This window comes from Electrophorus electricus, chromosome 14, assembly GCF_041902795.1.
Source record: "Electrophorus electricus isolate QZ-2024a chromosome 14, ASM4190279v1, whole genome shotgun sequence".
In the NCBI taxonomy this organism is placed as follows: Eukaryota; Metazoa; Chordata; class Actinopteri; order Gymnotiformes; family Gymnotidae; genus Electrophorus; species Electrophorus electricus.
The window spans coordinates 19,260,384-19,284,624 of NC_137510.1; the positions used below are offsets into that span (position 1 = coordinate 19,260,384).

Sequence of the window (24,241 nt, forward strand, 5' to 3'; positions counted from 1 at the left end):
TGTTGAAGCTGTTTTCAAACAGTAGTTCAAAGCAAGCAGAGAGAGTGGGGTTGAAGTCCAGGTTGCAACAAAACCTTCATTTAGGATGGGAACATCATGCTGTGGCATTATTGTAAATGGTATGATGGTACACCATGTTTCTAAGCACAGTCCACAACAGAGCAGGACTCCATACCAGCACACTTATGTGATTGCCATGGGGTTTTAGCATTTTGCATTTACCATTGTGACTTTCAGAGAGCTTTCCTCACGGTTGAAAACTTAGCTAAACTTGTTTTATACAGAAAAACCTTTAATCTGGAGCCAAGACATTTACTTTGGGAACAAAACTCTTTTTCATGTAATAATTTAGCTTTTCTGAGAAATTCTAAATGTCTTCAAAATGCTTTTTTTTTTTTTTTACATTACAACAGAACCAAGTGTTTGTGCACCTGTTGAGCACTCAAAATCGAGTTGTGTTTGTATCCATGCCATTCTGTTTGTGTAAACACCAACATAAATGTCAACAAGTTAATTAAATGTCATCATCCCTTCTGTAAAAGCAGATGGCACTGGCTCAACAATACTCTCTCCTGTTGCCATTTTGAGGGCGGTCTCTTTTGTATGTTCTATATTTTGCAGTGTTTACTGGGATGTGGCTCTGAAAACCAGCACTAAAGGCTTTCATCAGTTTCTATTATTTTAGTAAAATCAAAGTGTCAGTCTTCTTTCCCTTAGTTGAAGCTTGGCAGTAATTATGTGCTGTATGAAGTCTTATCCTATGGCCACTGCCCTCACTTCAAATTCATTTGGTCTCAGAGGGTCTGAAAAATCATTACACACTTTTTCTGTTTGGTACATTAATAGAGTTGAGGTCACTAGTGGCTGAATAGAAGAGAATCTTCTTGTAATTGAATGTTCAGGCTCCTTATGAGTCTCATTTATTTGTACTCATCTATAGTGTTCCACTCTGATGAACACAAGTGTGGGAGAGTGCAGAAGGAGGAGGACGACAGGCTTATAAGTGACCAAGTCACTTTCTTTAAACCAAGTTCAGGAGTCAAACATAGCTCTCCTTGATTTAATATCTGTTCAACAATGTTAACATACATTTTCTTCTGTAAGCCTTCTCTAAAATATTTTAGTTTTTATTATTAGTTTTGAAAACTCACTATTAGGTTCAAGGTCTGATTAGGTGTTACTTATCTAAGCACTGACAGATAGTTTGTTGTCCCCATCAGCTATAACACTGCATTACTGTATTGCAAGGCTATGAAAAAAATATTTAGTTGTGAGGTATACAGGATTCGATTGAATAACTCACTATTGTCGTCTGGATAAACGAAATAACCTTCAACTCTGAGCTAAAACTTTCTTTTTCCTGACTAGGTTCATATTTATCTCCTCATGTCTCTACTTTCTCTTTGTATAAAGCTGGACCATGCACCCCACCCCCTGTCTACCCTAACCCATCCCTATTTCTCTGTCTCTGTCTCTGTCTTGTTCTAAGGTGTATAAAGACAAGTACTGAGCTCATGGTGGAACAACTGTTTTTTCTGTCTGCAACCAAACGCAGTCCCCAGCTCAGATTTGTTTTTTCCACATCACCTTGTTGGACAACTTTCCCTAGTCAGTAGTCAGGGCTGATGTCCTGTAAACAGTTAAGAACTGAGAGCCACTCAGGTGCTGGAAAGCTTTCTTTAAGACCTTCTACCTGCTATTTTTAGCAGTTCCTTGTCTTTCATTCTAACAGCTACCAGAGCTCTATAGGGATTTTTTTGTAATGTGATTTTTTTCCCCCTATATCTTCAGCATGTTTGCTATATGTAATTGTTGTGTAATGAGTCTCTTAGTATATTCTAAAATAAATTACATTTTTGTCTGAGTATGTTTACAGCATAAAACTAAGAGTGTGTCCCTGAATCACTTTTGCTTCTTTAAATGGATAGCATTGATTGAAAAAAAATCACTAAGCAGCCTTTCTATGGATTTTACTTGCCAATGTTTATATAAGCCCTGTTAACAGTATTATGTTATTATGGTGTGTATGGAAAATACTGTCAGACAGGTTAAGTCTATTGCATTATCAACACAATATAGCTTTAAAATTGGGTCCAGTTTATTTGCTTGATTTGAAAAATCATTTGAGCCGCATGTTTGCATGCGTGAAAATGTGTTTGTAAAATGACAATAGGGTTGACAATATCTGGGGTTTTTTGTATTGCAGACAATGCCAGATGTGTGAAAATTCAAAGGTTTGTGTACTATATTAGAAAGGAATTGATTTCAGGAGTGGTACTGAGAACAGGAAGAAGTCGAAGCTGAGTGTCTCCCCAGGTGCATAACACTGTTGCTTAGTAACAGGCGCTTCATGAGGCAGGCAGCCAGACGAAGGAGCAGCAGGCTGAGTTGATGACATCAGAGATTGCCACAGAGTACCCCTGTACCCCTCATAAGCTCTCATTCCTCAGAAACTCCTGCTAAAGTTACTCTTCCTAGTTATTAATGTGCATGTTTTACTGTTGATTTTTTTGTATTGACTTTATCTGCTCCGTGATTGTCTATTCCATTTATGATGCCTTTAGTAGTTTTAGATATTTCCATGCTACTGCTGACTTGTGAGCCTTCTGTGATTGTAAACATTTAGGTTTTGCATTATTAGATTTTTATTTCTGTCAGAAGAGATAGTCACATTGGACATTATCCATGTGAATTCTCAAAGATAATATATCTGTCTATTCTCAATGTCTGTAATGTATGTTTTCTTGGTATCAAATTAGTGTTTGTAATTCACAGTGTGCCCTCATTGCATGTTTTCCCTACACAGATGGGTACAGTAGACATTTCTTGCTGGAGTTCAGAAGAAGGTCAGAGCTTGGCACTCGTGCTCCAGAAACTGGCCCATGATAGCAGGTGAGTTAACTCAGAAAAACAAGCTCTATTCAGCCTCCAGTGGAACCCTCAGCCCCTCTGTTACACTTTCTCAGTGAGACCCTGTGCTTTGATCCATTTTTGGATGAGGCCAGGGCACCATCATGTTGAGAGCTTCCTTGAGCTGTTGCCTCTTCCAGAGATTGATACGGGCCTTTTGTTGGGGAGCTCATGTCTCCTTCGGTCCCCCTCCCTTTCCTTTGCTAAAATGAGAAGGCATTCCTTTGAAGTTGCCCATACATGCTTTGGAAGCAAACCTTCAGCATTATTGTATTTCTGGCAAAGTGGCAGCAACCTGTGCTGCAAGCAGTGCATTATTGCTAGGCTTTGTCACAGACAATGTCCTCATAATGCAGAAAGATTTTTTTTTTTCATTCATGCAATATTAATATAAAATTGTTTTGGAAAATGCTTTTAGTGCAGAAATCTTCACACACTTAACTGTTATTTTGCAGCAGTGTACAATGCACTGCCAAGGCAGTCTCTTATAATGATCCAGCCAATATGCTCAATGGAAATCTGTAGTACCTTTAGTTGCATTGTCACTAGGCTATGTCCATAAATCATTCATCTTTACCTGCTGTGTTAATAGCATAGATAGATTTATTGTAGTGAATGTATTGCTAAAATATATCACTATTAGCATTAATTGAATTAATAGGAGGAGCTAATCTGGCCTGTAGTGATTAGTTTTGAGAGCAGAATAACTTTATGCAGTACAGTTAAAAAGTTCATGCACTATAGAGAGCATCAATAATACATATGGTATAAACTGTTATCTTTTTCAAGCCAGCCTGTACTTGGCACTGTGTTCAAATTATCATATTAGCATATTCATGAGTAAACAACCATCGTACAAAATTTCAGCCAGTTCTAATCATGCAGTTTTTTTGCCATTTAAAATGTTCTCTTAATTTAGAATGAGCATTTAAGGAGACATTGAAAAGCTTACTGTACAATCTTTGACCTAACCTCCAGTCATGTCTAACTTAGTCTGAATGTTATTCATAATACTTGTGTGATGTCTACTCAAATCTTTAAATTCAGTGCTACTGTTTTCCAGGTCCTACCCAGATACCACAGTAAGGTCTCTAGCTGCTGAGATTCTAAAAGGGTTTGGATACTTTGATGGAGCCAGGATACTTTGAACCAGTAAAGCTTCTAATACTTTTTAACTTTGTGATGTTAGTAATAAGGATGTATTTGTTCTGTTGAATGTGTACATTAAAAACAGTAGTAATCTATATCCATTGTGTGTGACGTGTGCCCAAAGGTTAATACAAATGTAATACAAAATCCCAGACTTGTACATCTAGAGCTACACTCAAGGCAGCAGATCCAAGTCAAATTGTTAACTGTTATGTACAAGCTGTTTACTTTGAATATCCCATTTAAAATTGTAATGGTTAAAAACATTAAATGAGCTACAAGAATTTAATTAAATGACCAGGTCCACAGTGGTAGTTTTTAAGGTAATCTTAGGAAGTATGCCATTCAATTCATCGATTTGTGAAATTGCAGATGACTGGTAATTGTTCCAATGTCAAGTGAATTACACAAATGTGTCTTGCTGGTTATAAAATCAGCTGCTACAGAAAATATTCCTGTAGACTACATTTCTAAACCAAAAGCTTTAGCATTGAGACTAAACAGATACCCTGAAGCAAAACATGAATACAAGTTTAATGTCCATTATTTTTATTTAGCCATGTCATAATCATGTCTCCAATAAACAGCAGGCTACAATAATTAGGGGTTCTTTTCAAAACCTTCTATAGCTACCATCAGAAAAAAGGAAGAAAAATTAAAAATAAAGAACTGGCCCCCTCTGATTGCAGACCCCTTTGGAACATCTGTGACACCAGAAACAGTGATCTCATTAAAGCAAGAAAGCCGATATTTGGACCATTTCTCCCATTCTTGGTTTTATACAAAAGCTACACAATATTACACTTGATCAGAATACAATTCAACTGATTAGTGTTCTACACCATAAACTTGATAAAATCTTAATTGATGGAGCATTACCACTATAATTTAACACTATGAGAGATTTGAAAAGAATACAAATTACTGCAAAATAAAGGACAAGTATCAAAGCAAGCTAGATAAGTACCATTATACTGAAGAATAAAAAAATAAAAATTAAAATGTAAAAAGAAATTTCAGGCAAGGATAAGGTTGAAAATTCCAATATATGATCCACCTCTTGAGCTTTCTTTGAGTCAGCTACCCCACCGAAACTCCTTTGCGGTTAAAACTCCGACCAACAAGGACCACAACAAAAAGTTTTACTTGCTCGTGTTCCCATAGGAAACTCAGCTTGTATTAGTGTGTCAGGCACTTCCAGAGAAACTAGCCCACTTTCTTGAGACCGCTTAGCAACTTTACAGGCCAAATCACAATGCAGATTCATTCGGATCAGACGGTACAGCTGTGAAGGAACAACAATAGTATCAGTGTTGGGAACCACGTAGGACTAGGACAATTCCATTCACATTCATAATGCACAACAGATTAGTTCTGGTAACAGCATGCATTATATATCTTGTGAACTACCCACACACAGGGTGCTTAAGCACTGTGCAAACCCAAACACTGCCATTCGTATAAAGAGCACGTCTGAGCACTTTAGTAGCTCACCTAAAAAGTTTATTTACAGGTCAGTATCAAACCAAGCCAACTGATTGCTGTCGCCTGGGGGGAGCCCATCAATCAGGTCCTGGGTGTGACCAAGGTCAGGTAGGCCATCCACTGGGTAGTCCGGGCCAGGGTGGTGCCCACCCATATCGTGATCCATCATGGGGTCCATACCCATGGCATCTTGCCCATACCCTCCAGAATGGTAGGAGCGGTAGCTGGGGTCTGTGAGGAAGTGTGGAGAGGGAGTGGAGGGAGAGGTATAGCGCACACGTACGTTAGAAGAAGCATATTAAACAAGCAGCTCATAACAGCAAACTCAGTATTTAAGTCTTTCAGCCACACACAGCTTGAGAAGGGGATGCTTCACTGTGCTCTCTAATCAAAGAGATGTTTAGCATGTGCCACACTCAAGGCAACGAATTAGAGCATGCGAACACCCATGCTGAGAGAACAGTAAATTGAGGAAAATGGCTGTAAACTCACCATCCTGTCTGTAGCCAAGAGGCTCTCCCTGAGCACCAATATCCAGTCCCAAGTCTCCAGTCTTTAAAAGAAAAAAAAGATGAATAAGCTCAGCACTTGACTTTGCAGCAGCATTCAAAACACTTCATAAATTACTCTGAGCTTTAGCAAATTTCTAAATTTCATTTTGAAATTTTATGCTGTTTTAATGTCCGTCTGAATTTATGGTAATACAGTGTGTAGTTCTGAGCCAAGATTCATTTTATGGCAATAATCTTGCATGGGGATTAGGACATGGTTTAGCTGGGATGAGCTGCTCTACCTCGTTCCAGGTCATAGGCTCAGTCCTGAACAGAGAGCTGGTGAGCTCCACAGACAGCCTCTTCTTGTAGTCCTGGGGTTTATCCTCTGACATGCGGAACAGTACTGCTGCAGCATATGTGGCTGGGGGAGTTAGATAGTGCCATCAGTACAAGCAGACACACAGCTCAACACAACCAGTACCTAGACTCTAGTGGGAGGCACTGGAAGGGACAAGCTCACTTAAAAATAAACAAAAATGTCACTTGGTGAATACTTTGCTGTCTGGTGACATCTACCAAAAGCTCAGCAACTCAACCAAATTTTTGAATTTGGTCCAAACCTCCGTTTAATATACCTACTCCTGCTAAAACTGGTAATCAAAGAATCAGTTGGGTCCTCACCAACACCCTCATTTCTGGAATGAAGCAGCTCTGTGAGGGGAGCAGTGGCTCCCTCTGCCTCAATGGCTTCAGCAGCCTCCTTATCCTGGGCTAACTCGCACAGAACTCCTGCAGCTACACGCTGGATGTTCTCAATGGGGGAGTACAGCAGCTAGTGAGAAGAGAGAAAATGCAGGGAGGTCAGGAACACTGCTGGAGATGTTAACCCATAGCTCCACTGAATTTTAGGTTTTGTTTCTCATTACTTTAGGACTACGTTCTGTTTTACTCTAATTCTACAAAAACTTAAAGCCCGATATCCCAGTATCAGGTCAAATATCAGATCTAGGCATACAAACATGAATTCAAATAAGATGCAGTTTGGTTAAAGTGATAGCATGCAGTAACCACGAAACTGAACTAACCTGGACAAAAAGTGGAATGGTGTTGAGTCCTCTGATAACAATCCTGTTGTGAATGTCTCTGGCTAGAATGTGCAGTGCACCAGTGCAGCCCTCCACAATCTCTTCCATACGAACTCCCTCCTGCAAAGCAAACCAGACAGTAAGCAAAACTTTTCCTCACAAGTCAATATTTTACATCTACTGAAATTTAAAAGCACAGAACTCACCACAAACTGTTGTTGTGTACCTCCCATGGATGTACGTCTTTGGGTATCTTGATGGGCTCTTACAAGCAACTGGACCAATCGAGGAATTGCACCCTGTTCCCTAAGAGGTGCATGATTGGCAGGGCACAAAGCCAAGTTACGGATCAACCCAACTGTAGCCTGGAAGAGAAGACGAATGAATGAACACATTACCCCTTTCAAGAGAAATGTATATATTTAAGGGGAGCCATCAAAGCCCAACCCTAAAGACCCAACTGTACCCACTTAGATCTTAAGGCTGCCAAGATAACAGTGGAACCCCACAGACATTTTATGAAATATTCTGAGGACTAATTAGCTAGACATTAATCTTGCCCAGAACCATAAGTCTAAACTAAGACAAAGACCACATTCATAAGCTGGACCATGTTTATAAACCTTAAGAGCAAGTGGACTTCTCATTTAGATGCTGACTGTTTAAAGGAATATCCTTTGGATAATATGGAATATTTTTCCATGAAATCTCTATTTGCTGCCTCTCTGCCATGTGGCTGATTACCACAGACAATTTCAACGCATTTACCTGTTCAAAGAAACTTAAACTTGAAAGTTATAATAGAAGTCTATCTGCCCTTAAGCTACAAGTGTCAAATTACTGTTCTTTACAGGGATGAATGCCTCAAACCCACTTGTGGTGGCTGAGCACTAGATAGAGTAAGAAACAAGAGATCAAGTTACAAACTGCTGGGATTGTCATTTAAGAGCCTGAGTAAATTAAACTATTGGCTACAAAGGATCATTACTTACCTTAATAAGAGGCCAATGTGAAGGAGGGTGGAGGAGTTTGACCACCACTGGCAGCCCATAGTGCAGCCGCACTGCATTTTGTGCCATTTCTGCATCCTGGTGTCTGGAGGTGAGGTGGCGAAGGGCACAAATAGCTGGCTCAGTAATGTCCTCCCGGTCTCCAGCACGCAGGACCGTACGCACCAGTGCCTCGATGCCGCCCACCTGACACACCATCATCTTATTCTTGTAGTTGTTGCAGGTGAGGTTGGACAGGATACCAGCAGCACAGGTCACGACGTTAATATCATCAGAACCCAGGAGCTGAACCAGAGTGCCCAGCAGACCTTCCATGCCCTCCTACAAGTGGAAAGCAACAGGAAACCTTAATGCGATCCCAATCCAAGAAACGCTGATGTTAAGGACAACTCAGTTCCAATAAACATTTGAATGACCAAAGCATCTGACATTTTGCTGCATGAAGTGTAATCCTACCACAACCACCACAAGATAAGGACAATTACGCCACAACATTCTGCCACCATGCCAATGAGAATAAAATGGCCAGCATAATCATATGTAGCATATGTTCATGCTTCATCTTATGGCTTTCCTTTAATGAATAACGTCCTAACTGTTAGGGCAGGGGCTGCCAGCCCCCTCCCCTGCACAGATAAAGGCAGGAATGACTGTTACCTGCAGCACATCTACTTCAGCTAAGGACGTCTTCTCCATGGAAAAAGTGGGGAGACAGAGAGAGAGCGCTCATGTAGGAAGAACAGAGCAAAGTTTAAAAGAGGTGGAGGAAGGAGGAAACAAGAGAGTCAGGCAATTACCTGTTTGGTGGCAGCATCTGACAAGTTCCTGAGCGTCCACAGACAGTTCTGAACCAGTCGCTGGCTGGGGTCTGTAAGGTGGAGACCCAGTGCCTGCATACCACCTGAACACACAAGGAAACAATCTGACTACAATGTCAAATTCAAATGAAACCTAATCCTGATCTGGGCCTTTACTGAGCCATCAGTGTTTACAGTGTATTGAGAATGTTTGCCGACTCACCAGCCTCAACAATGGCAGGCTTGTTACTGGAACAGACAGACAACACTTTCAGGACACGGCTAGTGGTCCACAGCAACTTCTCGTATGTGTATGTCCTCATGATGTTAACCAGAGCCTGAGGGCCTCCACTGGCCAGGATAATGAGCTGGCAAGCAAAGCATAAGATGCTCTAACAAGTGCAAAATTTCTACAATAGCTAGTAATTTACTAACCAACTACAGCACTACAGTTGTCTAGACTGGTTTTACTCTTACTTTGCTTTCTTGATTGCCATAAGCAAGGATCTGAAGGCAGTCTGTTGTGATGGCAAGGAATTTCACATTTGTTTTGTTCAACAAGGCCACCATCTTCTGCAAGCCTCCAGCCAGACGCACAGCCATCTTGGCTCCCTCCTGATGCAGCAGCAGGTTATGGAGAGTTGTGATGGCATAAAACAGTACCGAGTCCACTGGAGAACTGGAGAAACAACAACAATGAGACCAAGTACTACAGTGGGAAAACCCTTTCACAGTGACATCAGGATGAGACATTGTCTTGCACATTAAATTGATCAAATCACCTCGATTCTTTAGTTTGATCAATGGGAACACTATTACTTAACCTCTGGACTGTTCAGTACCCCATCTTTAAGGGGTACAATCTAATGTCAACAGATTTCATTATACTAGAGCTGAATCAGCATATGCATTTATACAAGCTCTAAGACATATGTCTACTAAATATGAATGAAAATATGATCTTTGAATATGCAGTCATTACACAGGGCTTATTGGACTAACCCCAGCATTTTAACAAGAGCAGGGATGCCTCCTGATTTGAAGATGGCAAGCAGGCCCTCTCTGTGATGGGAGAGGTTGTGAAGTGTGCCGGCCGTGCATCGGGCTGTCTCCACATCACTGGTGTTCTGCATGGTCCTTACGATGGCTGACACCATCTGAGGAGAGCGCATAATAGCATGGCGCGAAGCCTCCTTCTTAGAAAGCTGATGCACCATAACTGCTGCTTTATTCACTACAACCTGGAAGAGAACAAAAAAGCCACAGAGGAACATTCAGTACTTGCTCCATAGTTTAGACTGGTCTCTTCCCATGGACATCTTGTGGGCTAGGAATTAGGTAGTGTGTCTGGAAAAGAGGATGATTCCATTACGACATTTTCCAATCCATTAAATTTAATCATTATATATTGGGAAACAAACCCAAAAGACCAGATGCAACACCAAAAAAACCTTACCTGATCCTCATCATTAAGCAGCTTTGTGAGTTCTGGGATGGCACGAGTAGCCAGCTCTGCATCATCCTGGTAGTTAATGAGATTGACCACTGCATGTTTGAGCATCTGTGAGGGTTCAGCCAACCGCTGCACATTGGTAGGCTGAGCTCCATCAAACTGTGTGGAGGGAATCTGCATGCCCTCATCCAGTGTTTCTGGGAACATGGCAGCCCGCACTCTCTGGGCTCTGGTCATGGCATACTGGCCATCAATATCTAAGGAAGTGAGAAAAACTTCAGCTCCACACCAGAGTAGAACAAAACCTCTGCTGGTGGTTTTCAACATCTCAACATTACCACGCAAATAACTCAGGCTTGGCCAATTAATTCACGGGACTTAAATCTGTAATGCTAGAAAATCTAAATTATGGACATCTTCCCCTGACACATGTATTCCTGCGACGCAAATGTCAACAGGACAATGTTTACCTGCCACTTGGTCCTGGCTGAAGTTCTGGTTGAACCCCTGCTCCCACTCATACAGCACCTGGTTATCCACATCTTCATCCTCAGGATTGCCCTTGCCACTGAGGGAGGGTGCAGTGGTGGTGGCTCCAGAGTGGATACCTGAGTCCAAGTAGGACTGCTGTTGCCAGTTGCTGACTGCAGCTTTACGGTCTGGCTCCATTGCCATGTCAAGCTCCATCAGATCAGCTGTGTATGGAGAGAAGCAGATAAGGCCAGTTTTAAGGTGCTATCTCTACTTTTTTAATATAGGGTTGACCTAAAACTTGCCTGTTACTACACTGCAGTGACATTACTTGGCTAGTTTACAGTACTTTCCAGTACTTTAATCTTGCAATCAGCAATTAACTATTGTGCATTTTGTAGGAACAAAGTAATACAGACACTTATGACCATTTTGAATTTTTTTCCTCCATGCTGAAAGTGCCCAGTCAAGTTAGGCCACATAATTAAGAGAAATGTAATCAGGAATTGAACGTTTACAAATGGGGATCTGGCTTCACTACAGGAAGTTGAAGAACACAGTACATTGAAAGAGTTGGACAGTGTTGGCCAAGACAAAATATGAACTTACACTGGGTCGCCATGTTCCTCACTCAGCCTGCTGCCAGCACAGCTTCCTAATCTGAAACAAACAGGTATTTTTAATTTGAACTCCACACTGATGCATGAACATCTCCCACTGAGCTCAAACATCATGTCTGTATAATAAAGTTTGCAGAAATTTTTAAATATCCAGGGGTAGATCCATAATGAATTTCTGATTCCTTTGCACAGATAGGCAATTACTACTAATATGGACACCAGAACACATTAAGAATATTTAGTTTGTGTATTCAGTATTTATTCTGAAATTTCCCCATGGGGATAAATAAGTACTCTACTGAAATGCTTGGCACCAATGCCATGCATGCTCTCATTTGAAAAAAAATAAATAAATAAAACTTGTCAACCATCTTATTCTGAATATTCTTTTCCCATGCTCTTCAAGTAAACCCCATTCTCAAACGTTAATTACATAGGCAGTAAGAATTAACGAAACCTCTATTAAGTGCCTGTTACAACATTCAACTCTTACAAACCTGAGTCAACATGTTCTAGCTATTCAGTGCCTATTGCCCATAAAAAGCAGTTAACACCTACCGAAGCATGATGGCATTCAGTTACTTACTCCATCACAGCCCAATTTTGTTTCCCTCCTCCTTTATTGCACAATTGAAATTACCATAACATAAGCCCTAAGCCCATCTACTCAATGCAAATGCATAAGCCCTTTCCAAGTGAATGAGCAAAATGCCCCCTTTCCCATAAAGATATCCACATTCACATGAAGGCTCACTGGGGTGCTGGACAATTTAAAGCATGTACGCACGTCTTTACTACATTACATACATTATTTACCTTATTTAACTTAAAATCTGACTACTGCACAGGCTATATTAAGCATTCCCAATGTTACTTTTGTGCGGAAAACAGCAGCAGCTATATAGCTCAAAAAACATTATCCAAGTAAATAGGCACATTGCATGTTAAACTGCAATGACTATGTTTAAAGCATATCAGGGTAAAAAAATTGACAAATGTTCAACACCTGACTGAGTCAAAAGTGAAACCGGACAGCACAGCTGAAATTAGAAATTTAATATTTTTAACAGGCTAGAATTTTTAGACTATCCATTCACATTGCTTTGATCCATTTTTAAAGCAATCTTCCACAGAAATTAAGTTTTTGAAATGGGGGGAGTGACATTAAATCAAAAACGCTAGTCTAATATCAAGCTAGTACACCAACACAAACAGCTCTATATTACCAGATATGCAGCAAGTGACCTCACTATCTCATAGTCCAGCTAGAACATTATTCAGACTACAAGTATTACAATAAAGACCTGCATTACCAATCTTCCTTCATGTAGTTCTCCATCCTTAGAATGCAGAGCATTTGAACTGCATTTGATGGAGCATCGTGCATAACAGCATTTCTGCGAGCCTCTGCCTGGGGCTGTTGAGAGGCCACAGCAGCCAGCAAGTGGCTCAGCCTTAGGGTTCCAGCATCTGGAATCAATTGTGGAGATAAAAGGAGCAGCACAGAGGCCCTATCCACTGCTGCAGCATGACTATTCACTCAAATTACGATGAAGTTACAGCATGCAAAATAGTGCAATTGTTAAAACATCTTAATCAAGTCAAATACTTTCACAAGTGCAGGTTATGCTGGGTCAGAAAACTGGTTCTTAAATGCCAATTCTTTGATTCTAATAGTTAGCCATCAAGGGAAAAACTAAACTAAAACATGAGTTGTAATCCCCATTTTCTACTGTTTGGTCAGCCAGCACAAACTAAACTTTAGATGTTTACAATCACATGTTTCAGTTTTCAATAAAAAAAGAAAAGAATGAGGTACATAAAGTGCATTATTTGTATCTTGCACTGGATTCAGTACTCTCACTAAACATACTGACCCTGCACCAAGCACACAAGGTACTGTGATGCATCTGTAACACCAGTGGAATGCTGGAGTCAGCATTCAAAGACCTGGCCAGCCTTCGCTCAGAGGGCTGCCTGGGTTCTACACCCTGTGTTATTGTGTGTCAGCCAGCTGTCTGGATAATATTCAATTGTTGTAGCTTGCGTTAAGTTCAGTGAAGACCAGATGAAGGCATACAGGAGGACCACTAAACAGCCAAAAGGGGCAGAAAAAACTTCAGCAAATACTAACTTCACAGTACAAGTTGACAAAATTACAGTCATAGTACAAACTCCCAATTCATTGAATTCATTCTGCCAAATTGACGAGACGCATTTTGCAAAGCATGCAAATTGCTTGCTACCTTAACAAGCACTACTCTAAAAACAAATCACCCTACTAAAGTCTTTAAAATATTCACAAGCTCACCAAGCAAACCTGACATTTTCTGTGTGCTCTTGCATGTTTCAGTGTCTGAATATCAACCATTACAACGGGCACACTACAACATGGGCTCCCAACAGTTGAAAAAAAGAACACTGGCCTACTCACGTAAGACTTTTTAAGGAATGCGCATGAAATAAATTGAGGTTTTGAAAGGGAAAGTTCAGGCAAGGTCTACTCTGCTTAAGGTGTTGTAGTGTTTAGACTTAACAATAAGGTTATTAGCCAGATAGATGGTCCTTCTCAAGCACTAAAGAAAAGGTTGTGGAACTGTGTTGGACTTTATGCAGCAGGTTATTTGTAGACTATGCCATTTAAAGATTAAGCAAATTTGAGAATTAACGATTGGAAATAAAACGTGTGTTTTAAAGTAAAATGAAAATACAAATTCCTTTGGCTGGTCAGACGAAATGGTGAGTAAAACCCGTTTTTAGCACGTCTGTGCAAGTGCCAAATGCTGGAAGACTCAAACCGAGAGAAACGCTAATTCAAATAAGGAAAGGATGCCACAGCTAATCTGTAGTGTCAGAGATCCGCTCATAATATAAAGGTGGGAAACCAAGCAAAATTCACTGTTATGCGACCATCAATTAAAAAGGTGCATTTTCCGAATAAATGCCGTGATGAAACTGATATGAGGGATTAAGTCCAAGATGAAGTCTGTAGAACGACAGAGCCCATGCTGCCCCAGATGACAGTTTGGTAGAATTCCCAAACTAGTGCGCTGTGGTCCAAGGACTGTAAATCAACCGTAGAGCGCATATTTAACCAGACCCCCACCCCCATAAACCAGACCCGATCACGACCTCTGCTGCCAGTATAGGCAGAGTCAAATTTCACTCAAGCTCCTCCTCGACTTCCTCTCTAACTACAACTGCTAAACTACACTTTAAAACCTTTGTTTGAGACGGGGGAGGCCTTAGGGTGGTTATTTTTCAGGGTATATTTTAATGCGATACAATTTTACACGAACCAACACTGACCAGCACCTCCAAACACTATGTAATCCTATCTCAACAGTGCCAACCTCGAAGTAAACCAAAGCCAAAACGAACGTGTTAAAAATAATTGACATACACCAAACGACAAAACGCATCCAGCGCCGGCTATTATGCGAATTCACTCAATTAGCCAAGTTTACCCTGCCCGAGATAGCTCACCAACGTCGCCTAGGAAGAAAACTTAACTTGTTTTCCAGCTATTGAATTCAAAGCTAGTTACTTGAACTGATCAGCCAAACAGAAAGCTACCGGAACAAAAACTAATCGAAGGCAACAAGAAGTTATCCAACTTCTGTAACCTAGCTAGGTTAGCTAACTTGGCTAGCGATATTAATCTTAACTTTTGAGCACCCAGCCCCCAAAGTCAAGTTGTAATTATCTTTGCTATGAAATACTGCTTCGTAAATTCAGTACACACACCACAGCCAACACTAACTTAACATACTGAACATGCTGATAGTCTAACTATCATAACTGGTTAGTTACCTTGTTTGCTACTAGCAAAATGCGCATCTTGATGCCAAAACAGTAGCATAGGCGCTTCAAAAGCTCGCAAGATAGCCAACCTGGCTAGCAAACAAGGTTAGCCGACTAGCACTAAACCTGTGCGCAGAGCTCGGAAGTCACAGAAATTAAGACAAAACAATATGACTCCAAGACGCAAATCTCGTCGAAATATGTACGACTATCTATAGGTACTTAGACATTGTTAAAGGTTTGTCTTGGACGACGTGCAAGTTGTTCAGCTGGAAAGCGAGTCAATTAGCCGCTTAGCTAGTGAGCTAGCCAGCTAACCAACTGCTGCAAGAACACACACGGTACTGGCATGAGCAAAAAGCAGGATTAACCTACCTAAAACAGATAGTTCGCTACCGAAAATATTGCTTGAAAATAATTATTTAACATCTAAAAACAATAGTTACCTGTGATAAAAGGTGGATATTCCTTTCTTTGTAGGCAGTTTAAAGTGAATAATTCAGAGGACAATCCGGATAAAACGTGTACAAATCACCCGCAACACACTCCACCTCCTCCAAGGAAAAGATGGGAATATCCACTCCCTAGCCCTTCTCCAGAACCAAGCAAAGTAAGATGGCGTCAAACCATTAGAGCAAGCCATTATAAAAACTCCTGCGACCACTGTATCCCGTCGCCTTGATTAAAGTAGATCCTTGGCATGCATAGATGAGATTTCAACACATTTAAATGGCCGAAAATCACGAATACAAAAACAAATATAATCTGTGCTCATTATGTGATTTTTCATAGAAACACTGACACACAAACTATCGCTCGATTGCTCGTTTGTGTTTTACACTGGCGTAAGAATATATCTGTTATACAGCTGTAGTGTGACCACAGGACGCACCTACTCATTAAGTTTTATGACTGTTACAGCGTTAACGGTGGTGCTTGTTTCCGAATGAAGGGGTTTGATTTGGTAGGTAGCTGGGTGTTTGCGACAAGGAATTTCTCTTCGCCAGATATATTTTTAGTTAAGTAGCTATATATTCAGATCAGAGAGGTTAGTTGTGGGGACGGTGAGGGAACTTTTTAAAATGTCAATTTTCCGTTAAACAATACAACAGGCTACTTAAAACCTGTATTATCTTAGTTTTAGCTGGAAATTCAGCGGCATGTCTGGTTAAATTTCACATTCTGAATTGAGATAAACAAATAGCTAGCTGGATAGAGTGAGACTGCTTAAAACCCGACATCGTTTCCTTTGGGAAGTGATGTTTTCTGTTCCGTTTACTAATAGTAACAAGATGAAGCTCAGGTTATTGTGCCTTGTGTTAGCCTCTATAGCTAGCAACCTAAGATACATAACCTAGCTAGCTAACCCTAGGTAAGTTAACGCCATCAAGCTAGCTCGCTGGGCTCGTTAGCTAACCTATAGCTGTTTCTCCACTCTCAGAATTGGATGAATACTCTTGTTGCTTCTTCGCAAAATAGGTAGAAACTGGTATGTTATCTTACTAGTTCAGTTATTTTGCGGTAACAAATGTAGACAAAATTCTTAGTTATAGTGTATATTGACCTAATGATTTACAATAGGCTATAAAATGTACTCACAAGTAGGCTTAAGGTATAAACATTCCTAACTCTAGCTAGCTAACCTATATCATAACAATTAACTAAGGCATACACATATCTTTAAGCAACTTGATTTATTTTCTCTGCTGAATTCCGTTCAACGACCACATCAGGGGAAAGGCAAGATAGTATATATGCTGTTATTAAATTAAAAACTATATGTTGATCATGTGTTAAATTAATGAAGAAATTCCTACTATGATTAGTACTAGCGTTATTAAGGCAAACCGCTATCGTGCATGTCAGTTTATTTTTTTGCTGCCTTAGGTCCGTTTTTAATCAGCAAGGCAGCGCATGTAAAACACAATTGTCACGATTTCAGTACATACAAAATAGCTAGCTAGCTATATGTCTGCCCTGTTTTTTCACATTTTTCTAGCTCCAGTTTGATTCACCTCCTCCAGTGATATAACGACGCTAATTGCTTACTATCTTCAACGTGCTATATGGGTATTCCTTAGTAGGCTGTACCCATTACAAGTGGTTGTAAACACTAATGCTCCGTACGGTGCAGTCGTAATAAATCCCGGACAATCACAATATCAATGATCAGTATTGTATTTATATATAAAATCAAAGATACAATATGTAGTGGATGCCAATAGTATACATTAGAAGTAATTGGAATCAGTGATGGTTGCAATGAGTTAATTTTAGTATAGGCATAATTATGCATTTTGATATGTATAAATTTTAAATGTGGTTTTCACACAAAGTTTCTTTGTAGTTTAGTGTAATTTCAAATACATTAATAAAGTGAAGCAGTTTTTCCTTTAAATGTGCTGTAGTAAAATGAAGCACAAACTAAAACAGTGACAACACATGAGTTTATTTGTTTACTTTTTATTTTGAATGCTAGTAGACATACACTTATTCATAATGACACTGTGACTTATTAACTTGTTTATTAACATCAAAGTGATATGTTTTATACATGTGAATAATATAAGAAAGACCATACACATCATGAGTGTGTGATTCTTGTAATGCTTGTCTCCGTTGTCCTGCCTGACATGAAATGTATTTATTCCAGTCCTTAACCCAAGTAACATTTTTGGAATGTTGGTATATGGTAAACCTTATAAATTGGGTAAATAGAGGTTGAGGGGAAAATGGTATTTGCAAAAGCTCTATTTTCTATGTCCCTCCCACAACATAGTTGGAAAAATCATCACGTGAATTAAAACTAAGAAAAAAGGATGCAAGCTCACAGCCATATGCACACATACTTGTACGTACAGACAAAACAGGATTACATATGCACTGCCCGCTTCCTCTCAGTAGTCTCAGGAGGACTATAGAAGTCATAGGTCTTGTGCATAGCCAGGAGTGCTAAGTAGAGCCAAGGTCACATCCCATCAGGCTGCCATGGGATGCATTGAACTTCTTGCTTGTGTTTGACCAAGAGAGATGGGGAGAAAGGTGATGGAGGTGGGTTTTTGTGAGAAAAAGCAGACTTTTCCCTTGGGAAGCTGGAGGAATTGATGCGGTATACAGAGGGGAGGGGCACCTTTCTCTGCGCGTGAAAGGAGGGGGCGAGCTAAAACCCACTTGTGTGCTCACACGATTGTATACCGTGACCCCAACTTAGCTAAAGGTCCCGAACTTACATCCTGGCATCCACAATAACGTTAAGCAAGACCCTGACACTTAATGACTCCATAGTGCCAACATGTAGACCAGATACACACATTAGCACTGGGCTCCTTGGACTTGGTACAGATAGGCTGGAAGATTGTTAGTGTATATTTTAATGGAATTGCGGTGTTTATAAATAGATCTTATTATAATGTTTGATATTGCAGTGCACAGTAGAAAGATGATTGAACCACTTTGAAGTGGCACAGCACACTAGCACATAAGATGCAGAATGAACATGAAGGTAGGAAAAACAATGTGCTCAAATTATTGACATTATCTTTATCCCACCCCTGCTGACATAAAATAGTTAAATCTAAAATTAGGGAAAAAATATAGGTACTGGTGTGTGTATTAACATAAAATATGCTTTGTTGAAATTTGAAAAAATGTGGAAGAATCAGACATGTATACATGCAAATTCTAAACAAATACAAGTCATTTGATAATTGAGGTAATTCAGATGATGAAGGGGAATCAAAGTAATAGACTTGTTTCATTTTGCTTAGGCAGAATATGGTTCCCAACAATAGCCTACTAATTTCTTCCTCAGTGGAAACATGCTCTTTACACACATTTGTCCTATGCACATCAGAACAAAAACATTGTCTGATGTGATGTATAAAATGTTTGTAAATCACGTAGAGGATAATAGATGTCCAGTCATTCATAAGTTCATACAGATTGTTGAAAAAAGTGTGACACAATCAACATAAGAGATGGTATGACATTTATGGCCTAATATTATAATATTGTATAAAAGTATTAAACAGAATTACCTTGTAATAAATTTTATTATTAATGATAAATTTAGAATAACAGACCTTGTTAAAAAAAAAAATACAGCAGCAAAGAAAAAAGGCTTTCATCAAAATTCACTGATTAATTTGTCATGTTCTACAACTTTTTTCAAACATGCAAGCATACAAGAGGTGTTGCTATTTAACTCATATCATAGTACTCCAAATACTTGGCCATTCTCAGACATTGCAGTGTAATCTCACTCACAAAAACAAATACAAAAACCTCTTTTGAGAACCTCGACTCAGAATTCTCTTCAGTTTTCTCTCCTGCTTTGTAAGGATGCACAGGCAACAATATCCGACCGCAGGTCAGCCCCCTTTGTGTTCCATTTCATTGTAGGGTTCAAAAACACAGATTAAAGAGTTGGTCAGCCACCCCCTCCACATTCATCGGCTCTGCTGTTATCCCAATTGATGCCATAGAAATCCTTAATACCGAATAAAAGTTTGAGCTTCCCAACTCAAAGCAGTGCTATGAATCATTCTAAAAGAGAAACCACCTTCTAAAGACAATATAGGCCAGTCAGACTGATGATATATTTTTCTATTTAACCAAATTGCTTAATAATCTTGTCACATACAAAAAAATAAATAAATTAGTTTGTAAAAACTGAATATCTGCAAATCATCTAGGGATAGGTATTCAAAGACATTTTTTTTTCTTTTTAAATATAGTTCCTGCATAGACAAGGAAAATTTTTTTTAGCAATAATAGTTAACTTATGCACAACAGTCCATTACCCAAAACATTGCTCAATTTTGTCAGTAAATTATAATTATTATATATATTATATAATATAATATATTATATATAATAATAATAATAATTATTATTATTATTATTTAGCAGTGACTGTTACACCCTCCTAAGATGAAAAAAATCAAAGATTTGGTAAAAGTTCAGCAAGATAAGGATTTCTACAGGTAATATAAATGCCAGTAAAATGTAATGCAGTGAAAAAATCAGAGAGATTTTTTGTAACTGGAGTTGTATATGTAAAACTATTGTAAGTATGAAGATGAGCTAGTATAGCTCTCTGGTAACATGAAAGCAAATTCATTTGCTCTTACACTAAATTGTTATTTATTTATTATAAATTATTAAATACAAGTAGGGAACTAAATTATCTAGATTAATTACTAGATTATTAATTAAAATTCATTTGTTGACGTTAATGAATTCTTATTTATTGTTTGAGATCCTAAATAATATATCCCAAATAATAAATATATCGGCATGGTTTGGTAGTTCTGAAAAAATATCGTCAATAGGTAAGCTGACAGCAAAAAATGGTTCAGAATTATTTCTGTTTTATCTGCTAACAGTCATTTCCACCACTGTAGATATAATAGTCCTGTGGAGTTATTTTAACAAAGTGGAGTGTTGTGTAATGGTAGATGGTTGTGTCCTGTGGTCAAATCAAATGCTTGAATGAATAAATACAATTTAAATTTCTTTAGCTGTAATGTACATTCGGATGTGACACTTAAAGGTAATAGTAATAGTTTTAGTTTTGTGCTGTAGTGCCTGTATAATAATATGATAATAAACCTATTGTAGCATAATAAACTGGTAGTCAGGACTCTGACTGGCAGGCATTTAGATGGTCTACAGACAATAAGTATCCTTCATCTGCACTGTAACATCCAAAACACATTACACATCTATTCAATTAAAAAAAACACTTGCTTTGCAGAGAAATTGAAAAAAAAAAAAAGCAATCAAAGCAGGCAAAAAGACTATAATGGTTGTGGAAAAATGTGCTTTTTGACAGAGGATGAGAGAGAGGGGGAGAGAGAAAAAGGAAAAAAGAGAAAGCAGAAACGGCGGGAATATAATCTCATCACAGTGTCCATGGTCCCTATTTACATCGAATGCAAAGAGGGCACGTCCTCCTGAACATCCCTGCTGTGCAGAGTGAAAAGCATGAACAAATCAAAGACACAGCTCATCTGTGTTTATATTTTTACACAATGAAAAACCTTCTCTTTGTATGGCATCACTGCCCCCCCTTCCCATTCTTTTATGATTGTCTGAAAAATGTGGACCCCCACCCCAGCCACATCTCCTGCTCTTCAATATTTAGGATATTTCAAATCTTATAGAATTTTCAGTGTTTTTCTCATCACCTGTTTGCATGCTCTTTTTTTTCAGGCTGAGTCTTTCTCTCTCACCCTGTTTGATGTTCCATTTACAGCTGCAACAAACTATTCTAGTTTATTATTATTGTCATTTTACCTTGTAATGTATTATTCAGTTTTAGATTTTACAGGGGTAAAATAAAAATAAAAAAAGGTCTGCAGCATACTTTTGCCTCCTGCTTGTCTGTTTGCCTGTTTTTCTGTCTGTGTTTCCATCTTGTCTGTCTGTCTGATTCCCTGTCTGTCTGAGGAAAAAAAAGAATAGCTTTAGCTGATTGAACAATACATGATGATCGACCCTGTTCTTTTCACACAGAAAGACACAAAAATGGCTTACAGCTGTCCCCCATCCCCCTCGACATACATAGCCTTTTCCTTTTGTCTCAGCCAAACTTAGCTGAACCTTTACATTTACAGCATCTTCACCACTATCAGGGATTTGCATTCTGGAAATCCTGAATTTTTCAGAAGGGCATGGCATGCATTTTTCACACAGACTGACAGAGTGCAGAGAGCATTGGTTGACTGACAGCTGCTCACCTATTATTGTGTTTTCTTGTGTGTGCGTGTGTGTGTGTGTGTGTGTATGTTTGTGTGTGTGTGTGTGTGTGTGTGTGTGTGTGCACATACATAGAATGAGAGCATGTGTGTGATTGTGTGTGTGTGTGTGTGTACATGTATATAGATAAAATGAGATTGTGTGTGTGTGTGTGTGTTTGTGTGTGTGTGTGTGTGTGTGTGCGCGCATGCACGCATGAGTGTTTGGAGTGGAGGCAGCCCTGTCTGAGTCAGACGCATTGTTCTGAGTCCTCAACCCAACAGTAGCCGCTCAATTCTGACGATGTAGGCAAACATTCACGCACAGAGGGGCTGACAGCATGGAAAAATGCTTGCACTTGTAATTTTTGGACAACTTGATGTCTGTGCTCTGGTTAGAATTGCAAATGTTGGCTGTGTTGTTTGGCAGCTCAGCTTTAATAGCAACATATAAAAAGGTACTGAATTGAGTAAAACCAAATTCAGAGGCTTCGCCTTATAGCTTGAAAAAATATCTGGAAACAATACACATGCTGCCTCCAATGACATCTAAATCCAAATATATTTATATTTATATTCCACATTTTAACAGATTTCAGCCATGTTGAATAATGAACATATTGCTGTGGGATGCACTGTAGTAATTAGCATGCTGCAATGATGGATAATGTAATGTTTAACCTGCCATGGCAACTCTATGATTATGCTCTTCATATAAATCAGTAATAATTAATATGGAGCTCACCTCTCTTAGACTGTTAAGGACCATAGGTATGTCAAATCCGCTGTTAGCAGGCTATATGTAGACTCACATCGCTTCTTCCCCATATTCCATGTGATTGCATCCTGATCATTTAAAAATAATCAACATCTATGAAAAAATTAACACTAACCCAAATAAATTTAGTAATTTTCCATATATGTTGACTGAACACTGATATATGCTGTCCCTTGAGTGCTCAACTTTCATGTATACCAGCGACAGATGCAGCCTTTGGGTTTTTTGGGGGCCTCTCCCTGATATTTTAAGCCCAATTTTCTATGGTTTGATTTAGGGACGATGGGCTTGATGCCGGGAAGCGGTGGGAGCAAGACTGTGGACTCAGCGGGGGCCATTAGACATGGTGTGGTGGCCGACTTAAAAAGAGTTCAAGAGCTCCCGCAAGAGAAGGGAGGGAAAAGGCCCCAAAACTTGCACTGCCTCAGTCTCCTGCAGGCAGCCACTGAGGCTACTGCTGCTGCTAGCTTTGGAAGAACTGTCATATAGTGACTAATGTCTAAAAACACAGCCACTGGTGTGCGTGTTGTGCTGCCATAAATAATTATGGTGACTTAGTACAAGGATATGGGAATTTGTTTTCAACCTGTCACTTTATTTTATCTCTTTCCATTTTTGTTGTGATTGGTGCATAATTAAGACTCCCCACAAAGCAAAGTGATCTGATATGTTTCATATGAAGCACATGTAATACATTTTAATACAGCATGTCATAGCCATGTGGTTAATTCTGGCAAACACAGTAAATGCACATTCTCTCTCAGTGCTGAATTGAGTTCTTTATAGCTATGCTGTACCATATCATCACTTCAAAAATTATGGCTCTGCTTCCAGCAAAGTGCCAAACAAACATAATTGTTTTTATAATAGCTGTAATAGCTGTTGCTGGAAATCAGTCATATACTGGAACACTGGAACTTTCTATTAAGCCCGGACGAATTTATGAGTTAATGCATTGATTGACTTCATGAATAAATGTAGCAAAAGGTAAAGGCTCAGTTATGCATATGTTACACATTGACTACATAGAATCTGTTGTGTTCAAATGATTCTTGAAGTTCCCTGTATGTTATTAAGTGAGAGCCCCTTTAAGATGCCCTATTTTCCAAGTACTATTCTACCCTGCTTGCTGCCAAAAATGCTGAATATTTAAGATGTTTTGGCATTTTACTTATAAACTTAGAATTCTAAGACATTTTTATAGCTCTGTGTTCACTAAACTGCTTGTGTAAAATCAAACAGTAACCTTAATTTAAAACATGTTGCTATCAGGGAAATGCATATCTGGGAATATTCTAAGTGTAATCCCAAGAACGTACCCCACTTAAATATGTTGAATAACGGCTCAGATTTTTTTCCCTGAATGATCTTAGGAAAATGAGTTTTGTGCATTTACTCCATTTAGCACTTTCATCTAAAAATGTTTTCTTGTATTTGTGTATTTC

General features: G+C 39.1%; 2 protein-coding genes across 10 annotated transcripts in view; one reads left to right on the plus strand and one right to left on the minus strand.

Moving 5' to 3' along the window:
- The window catches only part of ulk4 (unc-51 like kinase 4), an 88,765-nt gene extending 84,609 nt beyond the window's left edge, over positions 1 to 4,156 (plus strand). For all 6 annotated transcript variants that reach the window (XR_014117003.1, XM_081696653.1, XM_027023227.3 and 3 more), the window contains 2 exons: positions 2,807 to 2,892; positions 3,974 to 4,156. Coding sequence is in view for 5 of the 6 variants with exons in the window: in XM_081696653.1 (XP_081552779.1) it covers positions 2,807 to 2,892; positions 3,974 to 4,058 (171 nt within the window). In the remaining variant the exon portion in view is untranslated. The remainder of the gene's footprint in view (positions 1 to 2,806; positions 2,893 to 3,973) is intronic.
- Positions 4,157 to 4,591: 435 nt separating this feature from the next.
- ctnnb1 (catenin (cadherin-associated protein), beta 1) lies at positions 4,592 to 15,896 on the minus strand. Of its 4 annotated transcripts, XM_081696660.1 has the most exons (18): positions 15,725 to 15,896; positions 12,788 to 12,944; positions 11,464 to 11,514; positions 10,854 to 11,078; positions 10,387 to 10,640; positions 9,933 to 10,171; positions 9,408 to 9,609; positions 9,154 to 9,298; positions 8,931 to 9,034; positions 8,791 to 8,820; positions 8,116 to 8,454; positions 7,330 to 7,488; positions 7,124 to 7,243; positions 6,720 to 6,870; positions 6,338 to 6,459; positions 6,037 to 6,097; positions 5,554 to 5,775; positions 4,592 to 5,344 (listed from the first exon to the last, which is right to left on the minus strand). In XM_081696660.1, exons 3-17 carry the CDS (start codon positions 11,474 to 11,476, stop codon positions 5,567 to 5,569), a joined length of 2,373 nt encoding a protein of 790 aa, XP_081552786.1. In that variant the 5' UTR covers positions 11,477 to 11,514; positions 12,788 to 12,944; positions 15,725 to 15,896; the 3' UTR covers positions 4,592 to 5,344; positions 5,554 to 5,566. The 4 variants fall into 4 exon arrangements, with proteins under 4 accessions (XP_081552786.1, XP_026879033.1, XP_026879035.1 ...); XM_027023232.3 differs by lacking the exon at positions 12,788 to 12,944; XM_027023234.3 differs by lacking the exons at positions 5,554 to 5,775; positions 12,788 to 12,944.
- Between the last annotated feature and the right edge of the window lie 8,345 nt (positions 15,897 to 24,241).

Coding starts and splice junctions, on each gene's coding strand:
- ctnnb1 (XM_027023232.3), bottom strand. Junction 10,172..10,386: donor TGCTTAATGATGAGGATCAG/GTAAGGTTTTTT, acceptor GTTCTCTTCCAG/GTTGTAGTGAATAAAGCAGC. Junction 9,610..9,932: donor GCTCTTGTTAAAATGCTGGG/GTTAGTCCAATA, acceptor TTGTTTCTCCAG/TTCTCCAGTGGACTCGGTAC.